At 41.4% G+C, this 23,579-nt stretch overlaps 1 protein-coding gene across 2 annotated transcripts in view; it reads right to left on the bottom strand.

Moving 5' to 3' along the window:
* Positions 1 to 23,579, bottom strand: part of LOC150077190 (solute carrier organic anion transporter family member 74D-like) — a 524,201-nt gene that overhangs the window by 278,801 nt on the left and 221,821 nt on the right. For both annotated transcript variants that reach the window (XM_090386204.1, XM_090386203.1), the window contains exon 5: positions 16,027 to 16,191. In XM_090386204.1, coding sequence (XP_090242330.1) covers positions 16,027 to 16,191 — 165 coding nt within the window. The remainder of the gene's footprint in view (positions 1 to 16,026; positions 16,192 to 23,579) is intronic.

The raw sequence follows: 23,579 nt of genomic DNA, 5'->3' as shown, positions 1-23,579 counted from the left end.
TGCAACGAAAACCTCTGCAATTCCATTGTAAGATACTGTGGTTCATTTAGGTTTAGTTGAGGATGATTCATCAGACTGTTTTTTGTTTGAGCACTTTTTCTGGTCTTTTTTTGGGAAGCTGGGGTGCCCAGTATCCATAGTGTCATTTGCATGAAGTTCTAGTATGGGTTCCTCAAGATCTGAGTGTACATCTACTTCCATACTATTGGTGGATGATTCAGGTTTCTTGTTGTCTTTGGTAGTTTTTAATTTTTCTTTATCATGCGGGATTGTCCGAGTATCAGTTGGAATGCTGATTGGAGTGTTGGTCAACTCACTAGTTTTAGTTTGATTTGTGTCTTTTCCTGAATTAGATAATGTATTTTTAACCCAATTAGCCATAGATGTGCTGGGGGGTATTGATACATCTGTTTGTACTGCTGTTGAAATAAAGCTTCGAGTGTGAGATGCATATGAACAACTGGGCATGGTCAACATAACCTATCTGCGTGCCTCAGAGTATGTGACTTTGTGTTCAATTTTATATTTTTGAATTTTCTTCCTTGTTTTCCACATTTCAAGGGATTTTGAAAATGCTAGGTGACTTTCTTTGCAGTTGGGGCAAATGGGACTTGATGCTGAACAGTCTGCTTGTGTATGTTCCTTGGAACCACAAATAGGACAAATAGCTTCTCCTCTGCATGCTTGTTGGGAATGTCCATATTTTTGGCATTTAAAACAACGAATGGGATTAGGAATATAAGCCCGAATTCGGCAGTTTAAATAGTCAGCTTTTACTGAGGATGGCAAATCTGGGGTACTGAAGGTTAACATGGTTGACCTAGTTGGGACGAGATTTCCATCTTTTTTAGTCATTATGCATTTGGCGTTGGTTACTTTTTTGATTACTCAGTTCTTGAACTAATTCCTCTTCTGATATTGTAAGTAGGTCCCATTCGGTTATAATGCCTTTTGAGGAATTTAAGGTGTTGTGTGGAGTAATAGATACTGGCAGGCCACCGAATGTCGTTGTTTTGAGCAGCCACTCGGAATGTTTGGAGTTGGCTGTTTCAATTAATAGGTCTCCGGATTGCAGTCGTTTAACCATTTTTGGTGTTCCAGCAATCGATTCCAGAAATCTTTGAATGACGAATGGTGATAATTTGCCAACAGGTTGGTTGGAGAGAGAGTGTATCACCAGAAAGTTTGGCATTTCATTGCACTGCATTTCTCTTCGGAGCCTTTTTGGTTGGTTCAGGTCTTCATGATTTGGTTTGTCTAGCCTTGAATTTGAAGGCTCTAGAGGTGGATAGTCATTTTTATCCATCGTTGCTCCTTTTAGCCCTGGGGGATAACTTTTCCCCTAGATTACCGGCCCCGCCACGTGGAGGCAGGAGCAGTGCCGCTCGGAGGCCAAGCGGTTGAAGTGTTAGTTGATTAATAGAACAAGAAATATAGGAAAAAGAAAGGTGTGTTTCCTTTCTGTGTTCTAACTTGTGGTTTTCAACTATAGAACTAGTTTTAAAGAAAGGCTTTTGATAGAAACGTAGGAACTTAAAAGGAAATAACTTCAATCACTTTACAAGAGCACTCTATATATCACAAGAATATCGCTTGGCCTCGAAATACGCTTGGCACCCGGGGCCAATTGGTGTTGGAAGTTGTGCAATTAGGTTGTCAAGTTCCGATAGGGCAAGTGGTAGAGATGATGGAATATAAATCGAAACAATGATAACTGAAATACCAACTGCAATCCGAACTGCCACAGCTTCTAGGGTGGTTCTTAATTGGATTGGTCTGGATGGTATGTTTGAATTTACAACAATGGCTACTCCGCCACGGGCAGGGAACTCTGGGCTTCTATCTCGTCTGTATATCATAAAATTTGAGAATTTCAGGGAAACTTGGGGTGACAAGAATGTTTCCTGTAGGCATATACCTATGGGATTAAACTTAGAGATTAAATCCCTCAAGTCATCAGAATGGCTGCTTAGTCCTCTACAATTCCACTGTATGATGTTATGCCTTATTTTGGTTTGGCTGAGGATGATTCATCTGACTGTTTTTTGTATGCAGGGCATTTTTTCCAGTGTTTTTTTGGGAATAAGGGGCGTCCAGTATCCATATTGTCATTGGCATGGAGTTCTAGGATAGGTTCTTTATAATTCTGGTGTATATCCACTTCCATAGTGTTGGTTGTTGGATCAGTTTCCTTACAGCCTTTATTAGGTTTGAATTTTTCTGGGTCATTTGAGACTGTCACAGTATCAGTTGGGATACTAATTGGGATGTTGGTGGCATTGCTGGTTTTAGTTTTAGGATTTTCTTTTCCAGTGGTTGACAAGGTTGCTTTAACCCAATTAGCTAGCGAGACGTTGGGCAGTATTGACACATCTGTTTGAATTGCAGTTGTATGAAAACTTCAGGTTCGAGATGCATAAGATGGACTTGGCATGGTCAACATTATTTTTCTGCATGCCTCAGGATATGTGACTTTATGTTCTACTTTGTATTTTTGGATTTTCCTACCTGTTTTCCACATTTCACATGATTTAGAAAAGGCGGGGTGATTGCCTTTGCAGTTGGGGCAAATGGGAATTGCGGCTGGACAATCTGCCTGTGTACGATCTTTTGCTCCACAAATAGGACAGATGGCGTCACCTCTGCATGCCTGCTGTGAATGGCCATATTTCTGGCATTTAAAACGGCGAAGAGGATTCGGGATGTATGGACGAATTCGGCAGTTTAAATATCCAGCTTTTACTGAGGATGGCAAATCAGAAGTACTTAAAGTTAAAATGATGGAACGAGTTGGAATGAGATTTCCATTTTTTTTGTCATTATTCTTTTAGCACTGATTACCTTTTGATTGCTAAGTTCTTGTACTAATTCCTCTTCAGACACTGTAATTAAGTCCCATTCTGTTATGACACCTTTTGATGAATTTAAGGTATTGTGGGGAGTAACAGATACTGGCAACCAACCAAATGTCATTGTCTTTAATAGCCACTCCGAATGTTTGGTGGTGGCTGTTTCAATTAGGAGATCTCCGGATTGTAGTTGCTTTACCATTTTTGGTGATCCTGCAATAGATTCAAGATGTCTTTGAATCATGAATGGAGATAACTTACCCACAGGCTGGGTAGACAGAGAGTATATCACCAAAAAATTAGGAATGTCTGAACAATGTGCTTCTGTTCGAAGCCTTTTAGGTTGACTATTTTCCTTGTCTTCATGACAGTATTCTTGCCTTGAGTTTGAAGGCTCTAAGAGTGGAAAATTTTCTAGAATCCATGATGGCTCCTTTTGGCCCTGGGGGTTTATCTCTTCCACCCAAGGTTACCGGCCCCGCCAGGGGAGACAGGAGCAGTGCGACGAGTGACCAAGTGGCTGAGTTAGTAATTAGTATTTATAGAAAAAAAGAAACAGAAAGGCGGATTCCCTTTCTGGGCCTTTCCCTACTTCTTGTAGAGCAAAAGTGCTACTCTGATATTCAAATAAAATCAAGAAAATGGTTTTTGAAACAAAAAATAAAATCTATTTGCTCAAATGGTCTTTGCAGAAATCGCTTTTAGAAATGCACTTGAAATCGCTTGGCCACGGAATGCTTGGAACCTGGGGCCATTTTAAGATTGCAACTCCACCATGAGCTCCTCCGGAAAATCGTCGGCCTTGTCTATAGGTACCGTAGTGGTTTACTGCTGCGTTTATTTGTGGAGTTAGGTTAGTTTCTTGAAGGCCTACCGGGTGATATTTATCAATTAGGTTGCAAATGTCATCAAGGTTACTGCTGAAACTTCTGCATACTGCTTCAGAGTGTCCGTACTTCTGACACTTAAAACATCGGACAGGATTTGGTATGTATGGTCTCAGTGGGCAGTTTAGATATCCAGCTTTTACATTTCTTGGTGGTTTTGGAGTGTTGAAGGTCAGAATTATATTCCTCGTTGGGATAATTTCTCCATCTCTTTTAATTGTTATTCTTTTGACTTGTATAACCCCTTGATCTTTCAGCTCTTCTTTGATTTCATCTTCGGGAACGTTGGTTTTTTAGTTTTTTATGGGATTTCTGGCGCAAGGGCTACATAGGCCATATTGCGCCTATCAAAGCAATTAAGTGTACGTGTGATAACTGCTCTGGGAGCAATTAGAGTTGGTCATACATTTTAATTTTTTTCAAGTAGGTGAAAAATTCGGAGAGTTTTGCGTCATTACCTATGATGCTGTTGAGTGACAAGGGGTTTGAGATGGAGCTGAAAGTAGTCTGTCGGGCAGTGTCAAACAAGCTACATTCAATCAGAATGTGCTTCACTGATAACGGCTGCAAACAGTGCGTGCACTGAGGGGGATCATTTCCTGTGAGCAGAAACAGATGAGTAAGGTGAGTGTGGCCAATTCGGGTTCTGGCTAGAAGTACTTCTTCCTTTCTGATTTTACGGAGGCTAGAGGTCCATAGTTGTGGTTCGGGTTTCAATTGAAACAGTTTATTATGTGTTTGCTTTTTCCACAAAAGAGTCCATTGTTCCATACATATTTCTTGTATTTTATGTTTATAATCAGGATAGGGAACAAGATCATTTGATAAGGCTACGTTGGAGGGATGCTTTGCGGCATCATCAGCGCACTCATTTCCAGGAATACCGCTGTGACCTGGGATCCAGGAGAAGACAACAGTGCAATGTTGCTCATGGAGATATATCAGCTCTTGTCTTATTAGCTTTACCAAAGGATTGCAAGGAGAGGTGTCTGTGAGAGCTAAGAGAGCACTCTTGGAATCAGTGTACACTATACTTTTATTCGTTGACAGGAGGGAAATATTTTCCAGGGCAAGTTTAATTGCATAGAGTTCAGCAGTGTAGCTGCTGCATTCAGCTGGAAGTGGAATAGAAACAGTTGTATTAGGGAAGATAGCAGCTGCACCCACTTTATTGCCAGACTTTGAACCGTCAGTGTAGATCTTAGAAAAGTGGGAATAATTTTCTTCATGGACAAGATGCAATTGTCTGATGTTAACATCTGCTAGAACACCTTTTCCACATTTTTCAAAGTAATCATCATATGAAAGAGTTAAGGTAATCCATGGGGGATCCGGGTCTTTTAAATCTCTGATGATATTATGAAAGGAAATATTCCAGCATTCTAATAGGTTCTGTAATCTGATACCGGCAGGTCGGATTGTTCTGGGTTTGTTTCCATAGTGTGTTCTCCACTGCGGATCGTACAGTAGTGGCCGAATAGGATGAGTGGGGATGCTTTTAATTTTAGCCGAGTAGTTTAACAGTAACATCTTTCTCCTGATACTGAGTGGAGGTTCGTGAGCCTCAACATACAGACTTTGAACAGGTGATGTTCTGTATGCACCCAGGGCAATCCTAAGGGCAGCGTGTTGGATTGGAGCAAGACGAGCCAAAGTACTCTCTCTAGCAGAGTCATACACAGGCGCTCCATAATCTAGGCGAGATCTAATTAGAGACCTATACATGTGGAGCAGGGTGTACCGGTCTGCACCCCAAGATGTACTGGAGACGACCTGAAGTATGTTAATTTTCTTAAGGCAGGTGGTTCGTAGGTGTTTAACATGCTCCTGAAAATTTAGATTTTTATCAAAAATTAGCCCTAGGAGACAAATACTGTTAACGATTGGAAGAGGATGATTGGCCAAGTGTAACTCGGGTTCTGGATGCATTTTCCGCTTGTTGCAGAAGTGCGTGGCCATAGATTTGTGTTTTGATAGTCGATATCCATTTTGTGTCATCCATAGTTCAATATTATTTATTGATATTTGTAATTGCCTCTCAATATAATTTATAGTCTGAGAATGGCAGGACAAGGTAAGATCATCAGCATAAATATATGAGTCAACAGTGTTTGGAATGCTGTTTGTGATATTGTTAATTCGTATAGCAAATAGAGTGGCACTGAGGACAGAGCCTTGAGGGACACCTTCTTCTTGTCTGTATGTGTGAGACAGAGCCTGCCGGTATCGAACTTGGAATGTCCTGTGGCGAAGGAAGTTTTGGATAAAATATGGTAAATGCCCTTTCATATCTATAGAATGGAGATCCTTTAGGATTCCATAACGCCATGTGGTATCGAAAGCTTTTTCTATATCGAGACACACCATGACGAGATGTTGATTCCTGATAAAAGCGTTTCTTATATTTGATTCAGCCTTTATCATGAGATCTAAGGATGATCTCTTCTTCCGAAAGCCAAACTGATTGTCGCTGATTATGTTTCTAGACTCAAGGTACCACGCCAATCGACGGTGCACCATTTTTTCTAAAGTTTTACTTAAGCAGCTGGTTAGAGAAATCGGTCTGTAGTTGTTGTTGTTGTTGTTGTGTTTAACGACACATAGGCTACTTGGGCCATATTGTGTCTTCCTAATGGTGAATATGAAATAACTATATTTTATTATATATCCCTATCCGGTTTAGGAAAGTAAACAGTTCTTTTTTATTAGGATCATCTCCCAGAATCTGAGTTAAATTTATTGATGTCTGCATATTAGTTAACGATTTAAAAGTGTCTAAGCGGATGTTTTGAAAGAGAGGACAGTCCACTAACAAATGACGAATGGTCAGTTGTACTTGACATGATGGACATTGTGGAGCGCTTTCATTAGTTAACAGATACAGGTGAGTGAGATGAGTATGCCCAATCCTGAGCCTTCCTAAGATTGTTTCTTCTCGTCTGCTTTTCTGGAAGCTGGAGGGCCACAGCTTTGGTTCCGGTTTTATTTGGTAGAGTTTATTTCCTGGATAACCTTTCCAGATTAATGACCAGCTGTTATAACATGCTTTACGTATAATGTGTTTGTAATCTGTATATGGAACTTGAAAAGTCTGCGAAATAGTGGTTTCTGGTTGTTTGGCTGCATGATCTGCTCTTTCATTGCCGGATATTCCAGAATGTCCTGGGATCCAGCAGAATGTCACAGTTTGGTTCAATTCCATACAGGCAAGTAACTTAGAATGAATCTGTTTTACTACAGGGTGAGAGGATTTGGTATTAGTATTTATGGCAGAGACAGCACTGAGTGAGTCAGTGAATATTAAAGCAGACGGAATTAGTTGTTCAATAATGTGATCCAGAGCTAAGTTTATAGCATAGAGCTCAGCAGTGAAGATACTGCATTCAATTGGCAATGAGACAGAAGTGCTAAATGTTGGGAAGATTGCAGCAGCACCTACTTGGGTCTCGGTTTTTGATCCATCTGTATATATTTCACATGCGTTTGAATTAGAAAGAGTGTAAGTTGCATGTAACTGTGCGATATTGGAAGGAGACAGCGTGTTCTTTCCCCACTGTTGAAAGTAGTCATCATATATTGCACAGATATTTTCCCAGGGTGGGTCTGGTGGTGTTTTGTCCTGAAATATATTGCTGATATCTATGTTCCATGATTGAGCCAGTTCCTTAAATCTAAGTGCAGCAGGTCGGTTTTCATTAGGTTTACTGATATAAAATGACTCACATTCAGTATTGTAGAGACATCTCCAACAAGGATGAGAGGGCAGACTACGGATTTTTGCGGAATACATCAGAAGTAATGATTTTCTGCGAAGATGTAAGGGAGGTTCATGAGCTTCGATGTACAGGCTCTGAACCGGGGAAGTTCTGAATGCACCTAGAGCGACTCTCAAAGCACAGTGCTGGATGGTGTTTAGCCGTTCTAAAGTACTTTTCCTCGCTGAATCATATACTGGAGAGGCATAGTCCAAGCGAGACCTGATGAGAGCTCTATACAGATGGATGAGGGTATGACGATCAGCACCCCATGACATGGATGACACACACCGGAGGATGTTTAATTTCTTCAAGCAGATGGTACGAAGATAGGCCACATGTGCTTGAAAGTTCAGTTTCCTGTCTAGTATCAGACCGAGGAAACGGATATTGTGAGCAAGAGGAATTGGCACGTTATTTATCTTTAGCTCTGGATCAGGATGAAGTGACCGAAGTTTGCAGAAATGAGTGGTAGTGGTTTTCTGTTCAGCGAGATTATATCCATTTTGTAAGGTCCAGGATTGAATTTTCGTTAAAGCAATTTGTAGCTGTCTTTCGATAGTATTCATGCTTTGCGATTGGCAGGATATAGTGAGATCGTCAGCATACATGTATACTTCAATCATTTTTGGAAGTTCTTCCAAAATATTGTTGATCCTAATTGCAAATAGGGTTGGACTCAATATGGAACCCTGTGGGACACCCTCTTCTTGAATGTGAGATGTTGACAGCATGTTTTTATATCGGACCTGAAATGTACGCAATTTTAAAAAGTTCTGAATTATTAAAGGGAGATGTCCTCTCAGCCCCAACTGATGCATATCTTTAATAATACCATGACGCCATGTGGTGTCAAATGCTTTATGAATATCCAGGTTGACCATCACTAGATGTTGTTTTCTCACGAAGGCATTACGAATGTTGGATTCAATTTTTACTAGTACATCTAGGGTGGACCTGTTTTTACGGAAGCCATATTGGTGATCAGAAAGGAGATTTTCGGAGTCTAGAATCCAGGTGAGCCTCTTATGTACCATCCTTTCAAAGATTTTGCCCAGACAGCTTGTCAACGATATCGGTCTGTAATTCTCAACTAGAGAAGGATCTTTGCCTGGTTTTGGAATAGCACAAATATAGGAATGACGCCATGACAGAGGATATGTATGTTCAGAGAAGATCCGGTTATAAAAGAGTAACAGTGTGCCGAGATCGGCTTCACACAGATGCTTCAGCATACTGTAGTGAATGCCGTCTGGTCCTGCTGCGCTGTTCGGAGATTTGCTCAAAGATTCTCTCAGTTCAGATAGAGTAAACAGCTGGTTATATGGAAGTGAAAGTCTAGTTGAGAAATTAAACTTATGACGTTCTGATTCAGTTTTATTGCGTTGAAAGGAGATCGCATAAGAGGAACAGGCAGAAATGTTATAAAACGATTCCGCTAAAGCATTTGCAATGTCAATAGGAGAGGATAAGTCCTGCCCATTGCATTGTATTATCGGAGATTGCTGCGGTAGAAATTTCCCATTGAGAGCTTGAATTTTTTTCCAGATGATTCGAGTGTCAGTATTTTTGTTAATAGCTGAGGCAAATTTAATCCAGGAGTCACGTTTTGCTGTCTTCCTAATTTGTCTTGCTTTGGCTCTGAGTTTTTTGTACATAATTAGGTTGGCAGTAGTTGGAAATTTGCGAAACTGGTTCCAGGCACGGTTTTTTTCTCGTTTCACTTTGGAGCATTCTTCATTCCACCATGGATTTTGGTGTACCCGCTTGCTCTGGTTGGATTTTGGAATGGAAATTTCTGCTGCAGATAATATATGACTTGTAATGTGGTCAGTTACAACATCAATATGATTTTGTTGTACATATAGTTTGTCAAGTAAAACACAAGTTGAATAGTTTTTCCAGTCTGCTTTATGAAAGTTCCAAGTAGTACTGCCTTTAGGACATGATACCGTCTGTGTTTGAATTGTATTGATGATAGGAAAATGGTCACTGTGGAATGGATCATTTAGCACTGACCATTCCATGCTTGGAAAAAGAGATGCTGAACATATTGACAAGTCTATGGCTGATGTACTACCTGTAGGTAGTTGGATGTGAGTTGGAGAGCCAGAATTTAACAGAGTCAGGTTATGGTTATCCAGGAACATTTCTATTAATTGGCCTCTCCTATCCATGATGGGAGATCCCCACAATGGATGGTGACCGTTGAAATCGCCGAGCAAACAGACTGGAGGTGGCAATTGCGTGATAAGGTTGTCAAGTTCAGTCTGCGAACAAGGATAATTTGGTGGGATATAAATGGATGCAAGGGTTAATGATATTCCCATTGCTATCCGAACTGCTACAACTTCTAAAGAGGTTTGTAGTTGGAGATGTCTTGACGGTATGTTAGTTCTGATAAGAATAGCCACCCCACCACGAGCAGGAGTGTCAGAATCCCTGTCTCGTCTAAACATAGAATAATTTTTAATTTTCAGAGAAACTTGTGGTGATAAAAAGGTTTCCTGTAAACATACACCTATTGCTTTAGTTTGTATTAGTAAATCATTCAAGTCATCTATATTACTGCGTAATCCTCTACAGTTCCATTGAAGGAATTTATTCATTTGCTGGATTTATTGGAGGAAGATTGATCTGACTGTTTTTTTTGGGAAGGTTTCTGTCTGCTTAGTTTCGATTTTTCATTTCTGGGAAATGTTGGGCGTCCTGTGTCCATGGTATCATTCGCATGTAACTCAAGTACTGTCTCTTCATCCTCTGACTGAACCTCCATTTCCATGTTGCTAATCCTTGGTTTCGATTTCTTCTGGTTTTCAATAGTAGCTGATTTCGTTGTTTCTGGCAAGGTTGAGATAGCATCAGTTGGGATGCTGATTGGGGTGTTGCTGGTTTCACTGACTGTAGTTTTCTTATTATAAGTTAGCGCAGTTTTGGCCCAGGTGGCAAAGGAAATATTCGGTTCGATGGAGACATCTGTTTGGGTTGCAGCTGAGTGGCTATTTTTTGTGACCGATGCATATGATCGGCTAGGCATGGTTAGCATTATTTGCTTTCTTGCTTCAGGGTATGTGACTTTATGTTCCACTTTATACTTTTGGATTTTTTTCCCTGTTTTCCAAAGGTCACACGCTTTAGAAAATGCAGGATGGCTTCCTTTACAGTTTGGGCAAGTGGGAGTGGAAGCTGTACAGTCTCCTTGGGAATGCTCCTTGGAGCCGCAAATAGGGCACACAGCATCGCCTCGGCATGCTGTCTGAGAATGGCCGTACTTCTGGCACTTAAAGCAGCGAATGGGATTCGGGATGTAGGGTCGAATCTTGCAGTTTAAGTAACCTGCTTTTACAGAAGATGGGAGATTCGGAGTACTGAATGTCAAAATAATGGACCTGGTTGGTAATAGGTTGCCATCTTTTTTCGTCATAATTCTCCGTGCATGAGTCACTTTTTGTTCGCTAAGCTCTTGAATGATTTCTTCCTCAGACACATTTAGTAAGTCCCATTCACTGATAACTCCTTTAGAGGTGTTCAGAGTGTTATGGGCTGTTACTGACACAGGAATATTGTTAAAAGTTGTTAATTTTAACAATTTTTCTGAGTGATTTGGCTTAGAAGCTTCAATTAGAAGGTCTCCGGATTGGAGACGTTTAACCATTTTAGGAGATCCAACAACCGATTCTAAACATTTCTGTATTAGGAAAGGCGATAGCTTGCCAATAGGTTGTGTGGATAGGGAATGCATTATCAGAAATGCTGGCATGTCTGTTTGTTTTTCTGTCCGTAGTCTCTTCGGACGATTCAAGTCATGCTCTGAATCAGAGTTGACGGGTCTGGAGCCCGCGGGCTCTAGCGATGGATATGCATCGCAATCCATCGCTGCTCCTTTTAGCCCCGGAAGAGGGAATTCCTTCTCCCAGGTTACCGACCCCGCCACGTGGAGGCAGGAGCGGTGCCAACCAGTGACCAAGCGATCAGCAGAAGAGGAGAGCAGTACGTTGCTAGCGATAGCAGTAACGTTGCAAGCGGGATTAGCAGTAACATTGCTAGCGGTGAAGCAGTGACGTTGCTCAGCGAGGGAAGCAGTAACGTTGCGAGCGGTCAGCAGTAACGTTGCGAGCGGTGGAGGGATTATTAAAGCACTAGTACTCGCCCTAGGAAAAATCGCTAGAAAATCGCACTAGAAAGATCGCTTGGGAACTATCGCTTGGCACTCGGGGCCGTCTGTAGTTGTTAGGGATCGAATGATCTTTTCCTGGTTTAGGGATAGCAATTACATATGAATGTTGCCAGGAGCTAGGAAATGTGTGTTCATAAAATATCCGATTGTAAAATTTCAGTAGAGAGGATAACGATTGCTGATCTAGGTTTTTAAGCATTACATAGTAAATTCCATCAGGGCCAGGGGCACTGTTGTGGGACATATTTATAGATTCTTTCAATTCTGATAGAGTGAGCGGTTGATTATAGGGTAAACAGCGGGTAGTTTTGAAATTTAGTTTGAATTTTTCAGTATCGGCTTTAATTTTTTGGAATGATGGATGATAGGCGATGGAGGCGGACAATTCAGAGAACACTGTTCCTAAGGCATTTGCAATATCTTCGGGATTAGAGATCTCCTTCCCATTCCAATTAAAAATAGGTGCACGTAATGTAGGGTATTTACCATTTAGCTGCCTTATTTTTTTCCATATTATTCTGGCATCAGTGTCTTTATTGATTGATGAAGCAAATTTTATCCAAGAGTCTTTTTTAGCCTTTCGCCTGATGTACCGTGCTTTGGCTTTCAGTTTCTTATAATTGATAAGGTTGGCAGTGGTAGGGCATTTTCGGAATAAGTTCCATGCTGCATTCTTTTCTCTTTTCACCTTATTACAGTCATCGTTCCACCAGTGGTTGGTATGTCTACGATTTCTTAATTGAGACTGTGGGATGGCAACCTTTGAAGCTGATAGTATCTGCATTGTGATATGTTTTGTGACAGTATTGATAGAGGCAGACTCAATGATGTGATCATCAAAAGAGATATGATTTTTATATTTAGTCCAGTCTGCTTTAGAAAATTTCCATTTCATTTGTGGATCAGTTGTTTTGGAGTTCGTGGTTTGAATTCTGCATATTACTGGATAGTGATCACTGTTGAGAGGATTGTCAAGTGTTATCCATTCGATACTTGGGAAGAGGATCGGAGAGCAGATTGAGAGGTCTATTGCAGATGGTGTTCCAGTAGGAAAATGAATGTAAGTGGGTAAACCTGTGTTCAGTAATGTTAAATTCTGTCTGTCTAGTAGTGTCTCAATGAGTTCTCCGCGTCTGTCTGAGACGGGGGATCCCCATAGTGTATGGTGTCCATTAAAGTCTCCTAATAGGCAAACTGGTGACGGCAATTGCAAAACAAGGTTTTCTAGTTCATGAATCGTACATTGCTGATTGGGAGGGAGATATATTGAAACGATCGTTAAAGAAATGCCAATCATTACACGAGCCGCAACAGCTTCTAAGGCAGTTTGAAGAGGAATTTGTTCACAAGGAACCCTTGAGTCTATGAGTATGGCCACTCCACCATGAGCACTGTTTGTCCTGTCTTGTCAAAAAACAGTGTAATATTTAACTGACACGGACACTTGTGGTGTTAGATTTGTTTCTTGTAGGCATATGCTCACAGGATGATAACGATCAATTAGTTCATATATATCGTCTATGTTGCTATGAAAGCCTCTGCAATTCCATTGAATTATGTTGTTCATTGTGTTGGTTTTGAATTAGAAGTTGAATCTGTCTGTTTTTTAATGTTACTCTGCTTGTGACGGTCAATTTTTATTTTGTCCTTTTTTGGAAAGACTGGACGTGTGTCTATGTCGTCTTCTGCATGAAGATCTAGGATAGGTTCATTACAAGTATTGTTTTCTGCAATATCCATAGCTGTGTTATCAGATAATTTCTTTCTAACATGAACTGAGTTTTCCTTCTGATCTGCAGTAACTGGATCTAATTTAGCAGTGGATGGTATCGAGATCGGGGTATTGTTTGTCCTATCTACTGTTTGGTGTTTTGTTGACTGTGATGCAGGTGATAGCAATGATCGAGCCCAATCAGAAATTGACACTTTTGGTGGGACTGATATATCTGTTTGCGTTGAAACTGTTTGTTGTCTTTTGGATGCTTCAGCATATGTACGCTTAGGCATGTTTTGTAGTAGGTTCTTTCTGGCTTCAGGGTATGTGACTTTGTTCTCCACTTTGTATTTTTGGATTTTTTTCTCCAGCTTCCATTGCTCGCAGGATCTGGAAAAGGCTGAATGGTTGCCTTTGCAGTTTGGACACCGTAATGATTCAGCATTACAATCAGTATGGACATGTTCTTTTGATCCGCAGTTTGAGCAAACTGAATCTCCTCGGCAGACAGTTTGGGAATGTCCAAACTTCTGACACTTGTAGCATCGAATAGGATTGGGTATATAAGGACGGATGCGACAGTTTAAGTATCCTGCTTTTACTGCTGAAGGAAGGTTTGGTGTAGAAAATGTGAGAATGATGCTACGAGTAGGAACAAATTCTCCATCTTTCTTCACCATTATTCGTCTTGCTTCAGTAACTTTCTGGTCTTGGAGTTCTTGAACAATTTCCTCCTCTTTGACGTTCAACAGATCCCATTCGGAAATTACTCCTTTGGAGCTATTCAGGGTAGCATGAGGAGATACTTTAGTAGGAACTCCACCAAACGATGTAAGTTTCAGAACGGACTCAGAATGTTTACGATTGGTGGTTTCGACTAATAGGTCACCAGACTTCAGTCTTCTTACCATTTTTGGTGATCCGGCTACACTTTCTAGACATTTCTGTATATAAAAAGGAGACAAAGTACCCAAAGACTGATTCGTTAGGGAATGCAGTATGAGGAAAGATGGATATTCCATTTGAGGTACATCTGTTTTCATCCTCTTCCGTGTTTGATAGTCAGAGTCAGTTTGTTGCAAATCCAAAGAAGCAGGATTTACAGTCTTGAGAGGTGGAAAATTTTCGGTATCCATAATTGCTCCTTTTGGCCCCGGAAGGATAACTTTTCCTTCCAGGTTTCCGGCCCCGCCACGGGGAGGCAGGAGCAGTGCCACGAGGTGACCAAGCGGCTGTTAGTTGTGTTAGTGAAATAAGAAAAAGAAACAGAAAGGTGACTTTCCTTTCTGGGCCTTTGCCTACTACTTGTAGTGCGAAAGAGCTACTTTAATAGAAAATGAGGAAAACGGTATTTAGAACGAAAAAGAATCTATATCTGGCAAAAGCTCTTTAGGAGGATCGCTTTAAGGAACGCACTGAAATCGCTTGGCCACGGAACGCTTGGCACCCGGGGCCTCGGGAACGTTGAGGAGGTCTCACTCAGTAATTACTCCTCTCGAGGTATTCAGAGTGGAATGGGGAGTAACTGTTATTGGAATATCTCCAAAGGTTTTTGCTTTCATTAGATGTTCAGCTTGTTTTTGGTTTGTCATCTCTACTAGCAGATCCCCTGACTAGTCTTCTGACTGTTTTAGCGGAACTAGCTATGCTTTCGAGAGTTTTTTGGATTCGAAAGGGTAACAAACTTCCTATTGATTGTTCATTCTTGGAATGAATAATTAAGAACAGTGGTGCAACTAGAGGGAGAGTCTGTCTTTTGTCGCTTAGCTGTACCTGAAACTATTTATTCTAATTTTCTGTTAGTTTGAGTAGCAGAAACATGGTCTGTGCTTGCCATGTTTTCTCCTTTTGGTCCTTGGCTGGAGGACTTTTCCGCCAAGATTTCCGGCCCCGCCGGGGGGAGGCAGGAACAGTGCAGCTAGGAGGCCAAGCGGTTAAAGTGTTAGTTGTTTAGTGCTAAAAAAAATATATGGAAAAGGAAAAGAAAGGTGAATTTCCTTTCTGCATTCTGACTTGTTGTTTTCAAATACAGAACTATTCTTAAATGAAACTGTTGAGAGAAAGACGGAAACTGAAAAATAACATTATTCACTTATCAAGAGCACTCTAAGTCGCAGTAATGTCGCTTGGCCTCGAAAAACACTTGGCACCCGGGGCCGAATATGATGGTAGCGGACTTGAAAAGTTCTTTTAGTTATGAAATTCTAAAGGAACTTCGGTAGATGGCCTCGAAGTCCAAATTTGTGCAATTCATGAAGGATACCATATCTCCATGTAGTATCGAACGCCTTTTCAATATCAAGGCATATCATTACAAGGTGTTCGTTTCGGAGAAAGGCATTGCGAATATTTGATTCAGCTTTTGTCATCATGTCTATTGTTGATCTATTTTTCCGAAAACCGTATTGGATAGGACTAAGGAGGTTATGGAAGTCAAGAAACCATGTTAACTGATCATTCACCATTTTTTCTAAAGTCCAATATACAATTTTCTGAAAAACCTGATCTTTTACCATTCAGATAAAATACATTCATTGGCTTGAAGAAAGGGAACTAAAGTAAATATTTAATATTTTACTACTGAAATGCTATTCACTAATGATACAAAAACAGACATACAGAGGCATGAAATGATATTACTTACCAGAAAAAAAATTTGCAGATGATGCAGTCTTTCTATACTGACTTTCCATATATTTTGGCATGAAAAGATAATAACCAAAAATACCATTGATTTGAAATGCAATACTAAACGCATGACAAGTGAGAATAGGATTTGTACAGAGTTTCTTCAACATTTTTGGAATATCTAATTAAAAAATGTGAGAAAACATTTTTAATAAAATAAATATATTAGTATCAGAACTAGTAAAATGATATAAAAGAGTAAAATACAGATAGCATTATTGAATAATGTTAGCAGTATTGAGCACAGTTAGCATTACTGAAGGAAGCCGACCGGGCTAGCCAGGTGGGTAAAGTGCCTGCCTGCCAACCCAAAGGTCGCGGGTTCGATTCCCGCCTCGGGCTTGGATCAAAGTACTGCAAAAACCTTGGGAGGTGCACTATGGCCACAGAAGCCGATGCGCCAACAACTACCAAACAAAAAAAAAAAAAAAAAAAAAAAATTACTGAAGAATATTGTTATAGCATCACCATTTAAAAAAAAAAAAAAACTAAATGTTACATATATATAATCTACATATGAGGTGCCCGGACTGGTACTATTGCAGTCATGTTTGATGAGTTTGAAAAAAAATTGGAGATATTATGCTGTAGTTCAAACTTCCTCCAACATATCATTGTTGGTATGAAGTTTAATGACACAAGGGCTACTGACGTCAAATTCTAACAGTGCATAGTTCATTTCATATATGTTACAACAATTGAATTCCTGCATATAGGCCATTAGTATGCTTTAAGTATGTTACTAATAAAACTAAATCCACTAATATTTTTTTAATATAAAACTCTCAGTGTAAATACACACTCCTTCGTTCATAGTATTAAACTATAGTAGTGTGTTGTTGAGTTTTGTTAGTTGTTGGTGCATCGGCTTCTGTGGCCATAATGCACCTCTCATGGTTTTGTAATTTTTAAGTGTTTGATTTGATTTGATTTAAGAATTCTTGGCACATGATTGATTGATTGATTGGTTTGGTTTTTTATGGCGCATTGGCAGCTGTGGCCATAATGCGCCAAGACTAGGTAATATTTAAAAAGTTTAAATTCTCGGTGACCTAATTAGTAAGGCCACCATGTCGAAATATATAATAATGTAACAAAAGCATAAATTAAATACAATTAAAAACTTTTATTAATTTAAAATAGCTAAAAACAGCAGACACATTGTCATTGTCAGATAAAATCTGACTGAGTGTATACGGCTCAGTCAGATGGTTAAAAGCGGTAAAACGGATATTGCTAAAATCTGGACAGTCAATTAAAAGGTGTCTGATAGTTAAAGTTGTACCACAGGACACACACATAGGAGGGTCATCAGCCCTCAGCAAAAACGAATGAGTCAAATGACTATGTCCGATGCGGGTCCGGGCAAGAACAACTTCCTCCTTACGATTCCTGCGCAGACTAGACTGCCACGGTTCAATTACAGGCTTTATACAATATAGTTTATTCCCAGTCTGTCTATTCCACAAATCCTGCCATTGGAAATGTATCTTTTGCTGTATTGTTTGCCTGTAGTCTGTATAGGGGACTGACAGGCAACGGTTATTATTTGGAATTGCTGATTTGGCTGCGGCGTCAGCCAAATCATTTCCCTTAATCCCAATGTGGCTAGGAATCCAGCAGAAGCGGATGTCATATTCACGTTCACGGAGGAAGTGAATCTTCTGCTGAATGCTAGACAGAACTGGATGAGAATTATATTTCACGGTTATTAAAGCCTGTAACACGCTGAGAGAGTCAGAATATAAAATGAACCGTTGGTGTTGGCATTCACTAATGTGATCCAAGGCTAACTCTATTGCGTGCAGCTCTGCAGTAAATATGCTGCATTCAGAGGGAATCTGCTCCGATGTAGTGCTGTCTGTAAAGACAGCAGCAGATCCCACATATGATTCCGACTTCGAGCCGTCTGTGTAAACTGGCGCGAAGTCAGAATATTCAGCTCGGTGTGCTGAATAAAGCTGCAGGTAGACAGACGATGGAGTGTCCGACTTTCCCCAATTTCTAAGGGACAAGTCACATGCCGGAACATGAGCATGCCAGGGTGGAAGGGGTTGCTTCGGTGTTTGAGCAACTTTGTCTACCTTGATATTAAGTTCTTTGAGTAGCTCTTGGAGACGAATACCAAAAGGACGATTGGCAGTCTTTCGAGTGTTGTACAAATTTTCCCATCGTGGCTCAAAAACGGATAGCCACGTAGGATGGTCTGGCAAGGATTTTAGTTTTAGAGCGTAGTTTAGAGACAATTGCTTACGTCGAAGCGATAACGGCGGTTCGTTTGCTTCGACGTATAAGCTCTGGACAGGAGATGTTCGAAATGCTCCAGTAGCTATACGGAGGGCCTGATGATGGACAGGGTCCAGCCAACGAAGTACACTGTCTCTGGCCGAATTGTATACCAGGGACCCGTAATCAAGTCTGGATCGTACAAGTGCACGGTAGATGCGTAGTAGGGTGCATCGATCCGCACCCCAAGATGTAGAGGAAAGAGAGCGCAGAATATTCAGCCCTCTTGTGCACCTTGTGCGGAGTTGACGGATGTGATCCAGAAAGGTTAACTTTTTATCAAATACGAGTCCCAAAACTTTTGTATCCGCCGCTACTGGAATAGCATTATGTCCGAGCCTTAATTCAGGTTCAGGATGAAGATTACGCTTGCGACAAAAGTGCACGCAAACGGTCTTCTCCGGCGAGAACCTGAAGCCATTAGCAAGTGCCCAGGAATTAAGGCGATCAATGGCTTTTTGCAGTTGTCTTTCAATAACCCTCATGTTGCATGACTGACAAAAAATGCTAAAGTCATCAACATAGAGGGCACTGTTTACGGTTGGAGGAAGTTGTTCTGTGATGGAATTTACTTTGATGGCGAAAAGCGTGACACTTAAAACTGATCCCTGTGGTACTCCCTCCTCTTGGCTAAAGGAACGAGAGAGTGAGGATCCCACACGAACTTGGAAAGATCGATTGTCTAAAAAGTTTTTAATAAAAATGGGGAGTCGTCCCCTAAGACCAAGGCTATGCAGATCTTTTAAGATGCCAAATCTCCAAGTTGTGTCATACGCTTTCTCCATGTCAAAGAACACCGACACCAAGTGTTCGCGTTTTAGGAAAGCATCCCGGATGGATGTTTCCAGTCTAATAAGATGGTCCAAAGTGGACCGGTTCCTTCGGAAGCCGCACTGGATATTGGAGAGAAGGTCATTTGATTCTAAGTACCAAATTAACCGAGAATTGACCATTCTCTCCAGGATTTTGCACAGACAGCTAGTCAGAGCAATAGGACGATAATTGGTAGTGACTTTTGGATCCTTTCCTGGCTTAGCAAAGGCAAGAACGATTGCCTTGCGCCAGGAATCCGGAAACTGCCCTTCGATAAAGATTCTGTTATACAGAAGGAGCAGACAATCCATAGATTTTGGTGAAAGATGTTTAATCATGTCATAATGGATGCCATCTGGTCCAACAGCACTTGCTTTGGAAAGAGCGAGGGCTCTTTTAAGTTCCTGAATAGTAAAATCCCCGTTGTAGGGATAGAGGCCCTTGGACTTAAAATTAAGTGCTTCTCTTTCCAGTTTATGTTTCAGGACCAGGAACTCTGGGGAATACGAAGCTGTTGCAGAGATGTTAGAGAATGTTTCCCCAAGAGCATTGGCTATTGCAGTTGGATCTGCAATAGCGCATCCATTATAATCTAGGATTGAAGAAGGGTGGGATGTATATTTTCCCTTCATTTTCCGGATTTTATCCCAGACTACCTTAGAATTGGTAGTCTGGTTAATAGATGACGTAAAACGGATCCATGATTCCTTTTGACTCTGACGGCGAATGTAGCGTGCTTTGGCTCGTGTGCGCTTGAAGGCTATTAGATTAGCAGTGGTAGGATATCGACGGAATATCCCCCACGCTTTGTTTTGGGCCTTTTTTGCTGCTCTGCATTGTGAATTCCACCAAGGTTTGGGAAATGGTGGAAACCGGTCAGATGTTTTTGGAACAGCTTTCGCAGCTGCTTGGACAATAATTTCTGTGATGTACTTAACTGCATCATTGATAGGCTCCTGACTGACTGTACTGAGGTCAAAATTTGCCTGATGTTGGAAGGCATTCCAGTCAGCCTGATCAAACTTCCACCGTGGTAACCTAAAAGGAAGACATGGTCTCCCACTGTGTAACAAGGTTATCACAGGGAAGTGATCACTTCCGTATAGATTCTCCTCCACTTCCCAAGTGAGTGAAGGGAGTAGAGAAGGGGAGCAGATAGAGAGATCAATGGCAGAAAACGTACGGGTAGGCATGTGGAAGAAGGTGTTTGTTCCAGTATTTACAAGGGAAAGGGCATTGTCATTGAGCATACGCTCTATGACCCGTCCCCTTCCATTGATGATAGCACTACCCCACAGGGTGTTATGTCCATTAAAATCCCCAAGAAATAAGAAAGGGGGCGGCAACTGCGTTACAAGATCATCAAGGGCTTCCTGGGAGATGTCAGTCCCAGGTGGCAAATAAATAGAGCAGACCGTTAATAGAAAACCCACTGTAAGGCGAATTGCAACAGCCTCTATGCTGGTTGTAATTAGCAAGGGCTGAACTGGGGTCTGATTACTCACAAGGATAGCCACTCCTCCATGAGCAGGACCATCCGCAATTCTATCCTTACGAAAGATTGTGATGTTATGCATGGTGGGATCATCGTTTGCTTTTAGATAAGTCTCCTGCAAGCAAAAGCAAACTGGCTCATGCTTTTGCAGGAGGGCCTTGATGTCATCAGTATTTCGCCGGAATCCACGACAATTCCATTGTAGGAATTTAGCCATTATTTTGGCTTGGTGGGTCCATCAGGCGGCTTCCGAACTGCTGAGGGCTTAATTTTATCAGTCTTGGCTTTATCTTTTTTGGGGAAGAATGGACGCTGTCCCGTGTCCATTTCTTCCTCCGCGAAGAGTTCCAAGACTGATTCATCCGGTACCTCCTTGTGCTCGACATCCATTGTTTCTGTTTTATCTGTTTTATCTGTTAGCTCTTTACCACTTGGTTTTGGTAGTGGTGGAGCACTCGGAGGTACGGATATAGGAGTGGCAGCTGACTGTGTTTTTTTGGTGGGCTTTTGTGAACTCAATAAATAGCGTGCAATCGGAGTGAATGACTCTTTTGGTGGTACAGTCATCTCTGTTTGTGTACCGATAGTGCACTTCGCAGAAACCTTCTGGGCATATGAAGGTTTCCCGCTATTTATTGGTTGCATGCGTCTTCTGGCCTCTGGGTAGGAGATATTCAGCTCTGTTTTTAGTTTTTGGATCTCTTTTTCATCCTTCCACCGCTGGCATGCTCTGGAGTAAGCAGGGTGCTCTCCTTGGCAATTTATACAGATCGGTTTAGAAGCTGAACATTCCTTGCTCTCGTGATCTTTTGAACCACATCGAGCACAGGCAGGGTTACCACGACAAGCCGTTTGTGAATGGCCGTATTTTTGGCATTTAAAGCACCTCAGTGGGTTTGGGATGTAAAGCCGCACTGGGCAGTTTAAATAGCCTGCCTTGATGGAACTTGGAGGCCGTGGGGTGTTAAATGTTATGATGAGAACTCGGGTAGGGACGAGATTCCCATCCTTCCGCATTGATATTCTCTTGACAGCCGTCACTCCTTGGTCTTTTAGTTCAGAGCAGATCTCTTCCTCAGAGACATGAAGAAGATCCCACTCTGAAATGACTCCTCGTGAAGAGTTCAAAGTTTTGTGGGGTGTTACACTGATTGGTATTCCCCCTATGGATGTCGCATTCAGGATTCTTTCTGCTTGCTTTGCACTGGAAGCTTCGATTAAAAGATCGCCAGAACGCAGCCGTTTTACAGATTTTGGTGATCCTGCCAGCCCTTCTAATCCTTTCTGGATAAAGAAGGGTGACATCTTCCCAATTGACTGCTCTCCGGTAGAATGGAGTATGAGGAAAAGCGGTGTAATAGGTGGTCGTTTATCCTCAGTTCTGGCTCTTTTGGCAGAATTGGTGTCATTCTCATCTGATCGGTTAGGTAGGGGCCTTGTTGGGGCCCCAGAAGAAGGATTTAAATTACTCATGAGAGTAAAGAAAAAATGTCTGATGCCTAAGTACCTCACCCACCACGGAGCCCTACGAGGGGGCGCCCACTCGTGAACTAGCAGGTACTGCGTACACGAATGGGACGCCGAGTTCGCTTAGAACACCATACCCACGTTACCAATAAATCTTTATCCCGTCCCAGGACCATAGGGAGGGAGACTTATTGGAACGCAGTTGACCCTAGCAGTATAAAACCACCCGCCGATTGATCCCAGTCGAGCCGGTCCGGGACCACCCGTCTCGTCGAAGCAGGGGCCAAAGTGGTGTATTGAAGCTGGGCCCCTCAACCACCAGGATCCCCCTTTCCGCTTCCACGGGTCGCGGCGCACGGCTGCACACGCCGGATTCCAACGATGTAACCCTGGAACCAAGGTATGGGCGTTAGATCCCAGTGATGCTAGTCTGGAAAACCAGCAGCGTCACTGGGAGGTCCCCTCACCACGTACAGGTGCCCACGTCGAGGGGAATTCTTGGCACAAGAGCTAATGCGGCTAAAATGTGCCTGTAAGATTTTATATAATGGTTTTGTTCTAATTCGTATATTGCTGCTAATAATTTCCAAGAGTAACAGAGAATGACTATAACTTGCTTTAGAGATAATATTTAGTTTTATATTTGATTATAGTAATTTATTTTCTTGAGGAACTGAAAAACATCTGCTATATTTTTGCTATCTTCCAGTATGGTTTTGAGAGTGAGGGAGTCATGTTTGTTTAGCTCTTTGAAGGAGTTTCGGCACTCATCTGCAAAAGCTGGACAAGTAATCAGTACATGTTCTACTGTTTGTTGTGTGTGACAGACAGGGCATACGGGGGGGGGGGGATCCTCTCCTCGCAAAAGATAAGAGTGACTGAAATACGTGTGTCCTATCCTTAACCTAGCAAGTATCACTTCATCGCGTCTATTTTTCTGAATGCTGGATTTCCATGGTTGGAGTTATCTTTTAATCTGATGCAATTTGTTAGTGGTAAGTACTTGCCATTGCTGCTGCCAGTGATGTATCCCACTGTGATCAATAACGTGTTTGTAGTCTGAGAAAGGGATATATTCTGATGCAGAAATATTGTTGATAGCTTCTTTGGCAGCTCTGTCTGCTTGCTCGTTACCATGTATTCCGACATGACTTGGGATCCAGCAAAATCTAATGTTACGACGTTGTTCAAAGAGTTTTGATATTTTGTATTGAATCTGCAATTGTAGTGGATGTTTGTTAGAACTGATATTTTGTATTGCCATCATGGAACTAATTAAAATTAAGTAAAAATTATGTTAAATACATTTATATTAAAATTATGTATTAAAACTAGTAAAAATTATGCTGTTTTGAAAACTTGAATGGTCGATTTTGTCTAGTGCTAACATAATGGCTTGCAGTTCTGCAGTATAAATGCTACAGTCTTTTGGGAGTTTTTGGGCCAAT

This window comes from Mastigoproctus giganteus, chromosome 12 (assembly GCF_048544385.1).
Source record: "Mastigoproctus giganteus isolate SK-2022 chromosome 12, ASM4854438v1, whole genome shotgun sequence".
NCBI lineage: Eukaryota > Metazoa > Arthropoda > Arachnida > Uropygi > Thelyphonidae > Mastigoproctus > Mastigoproctus giganteus.
This window is presented reverse-complemented; position numbering and strand designations above follow the sequence as displayed.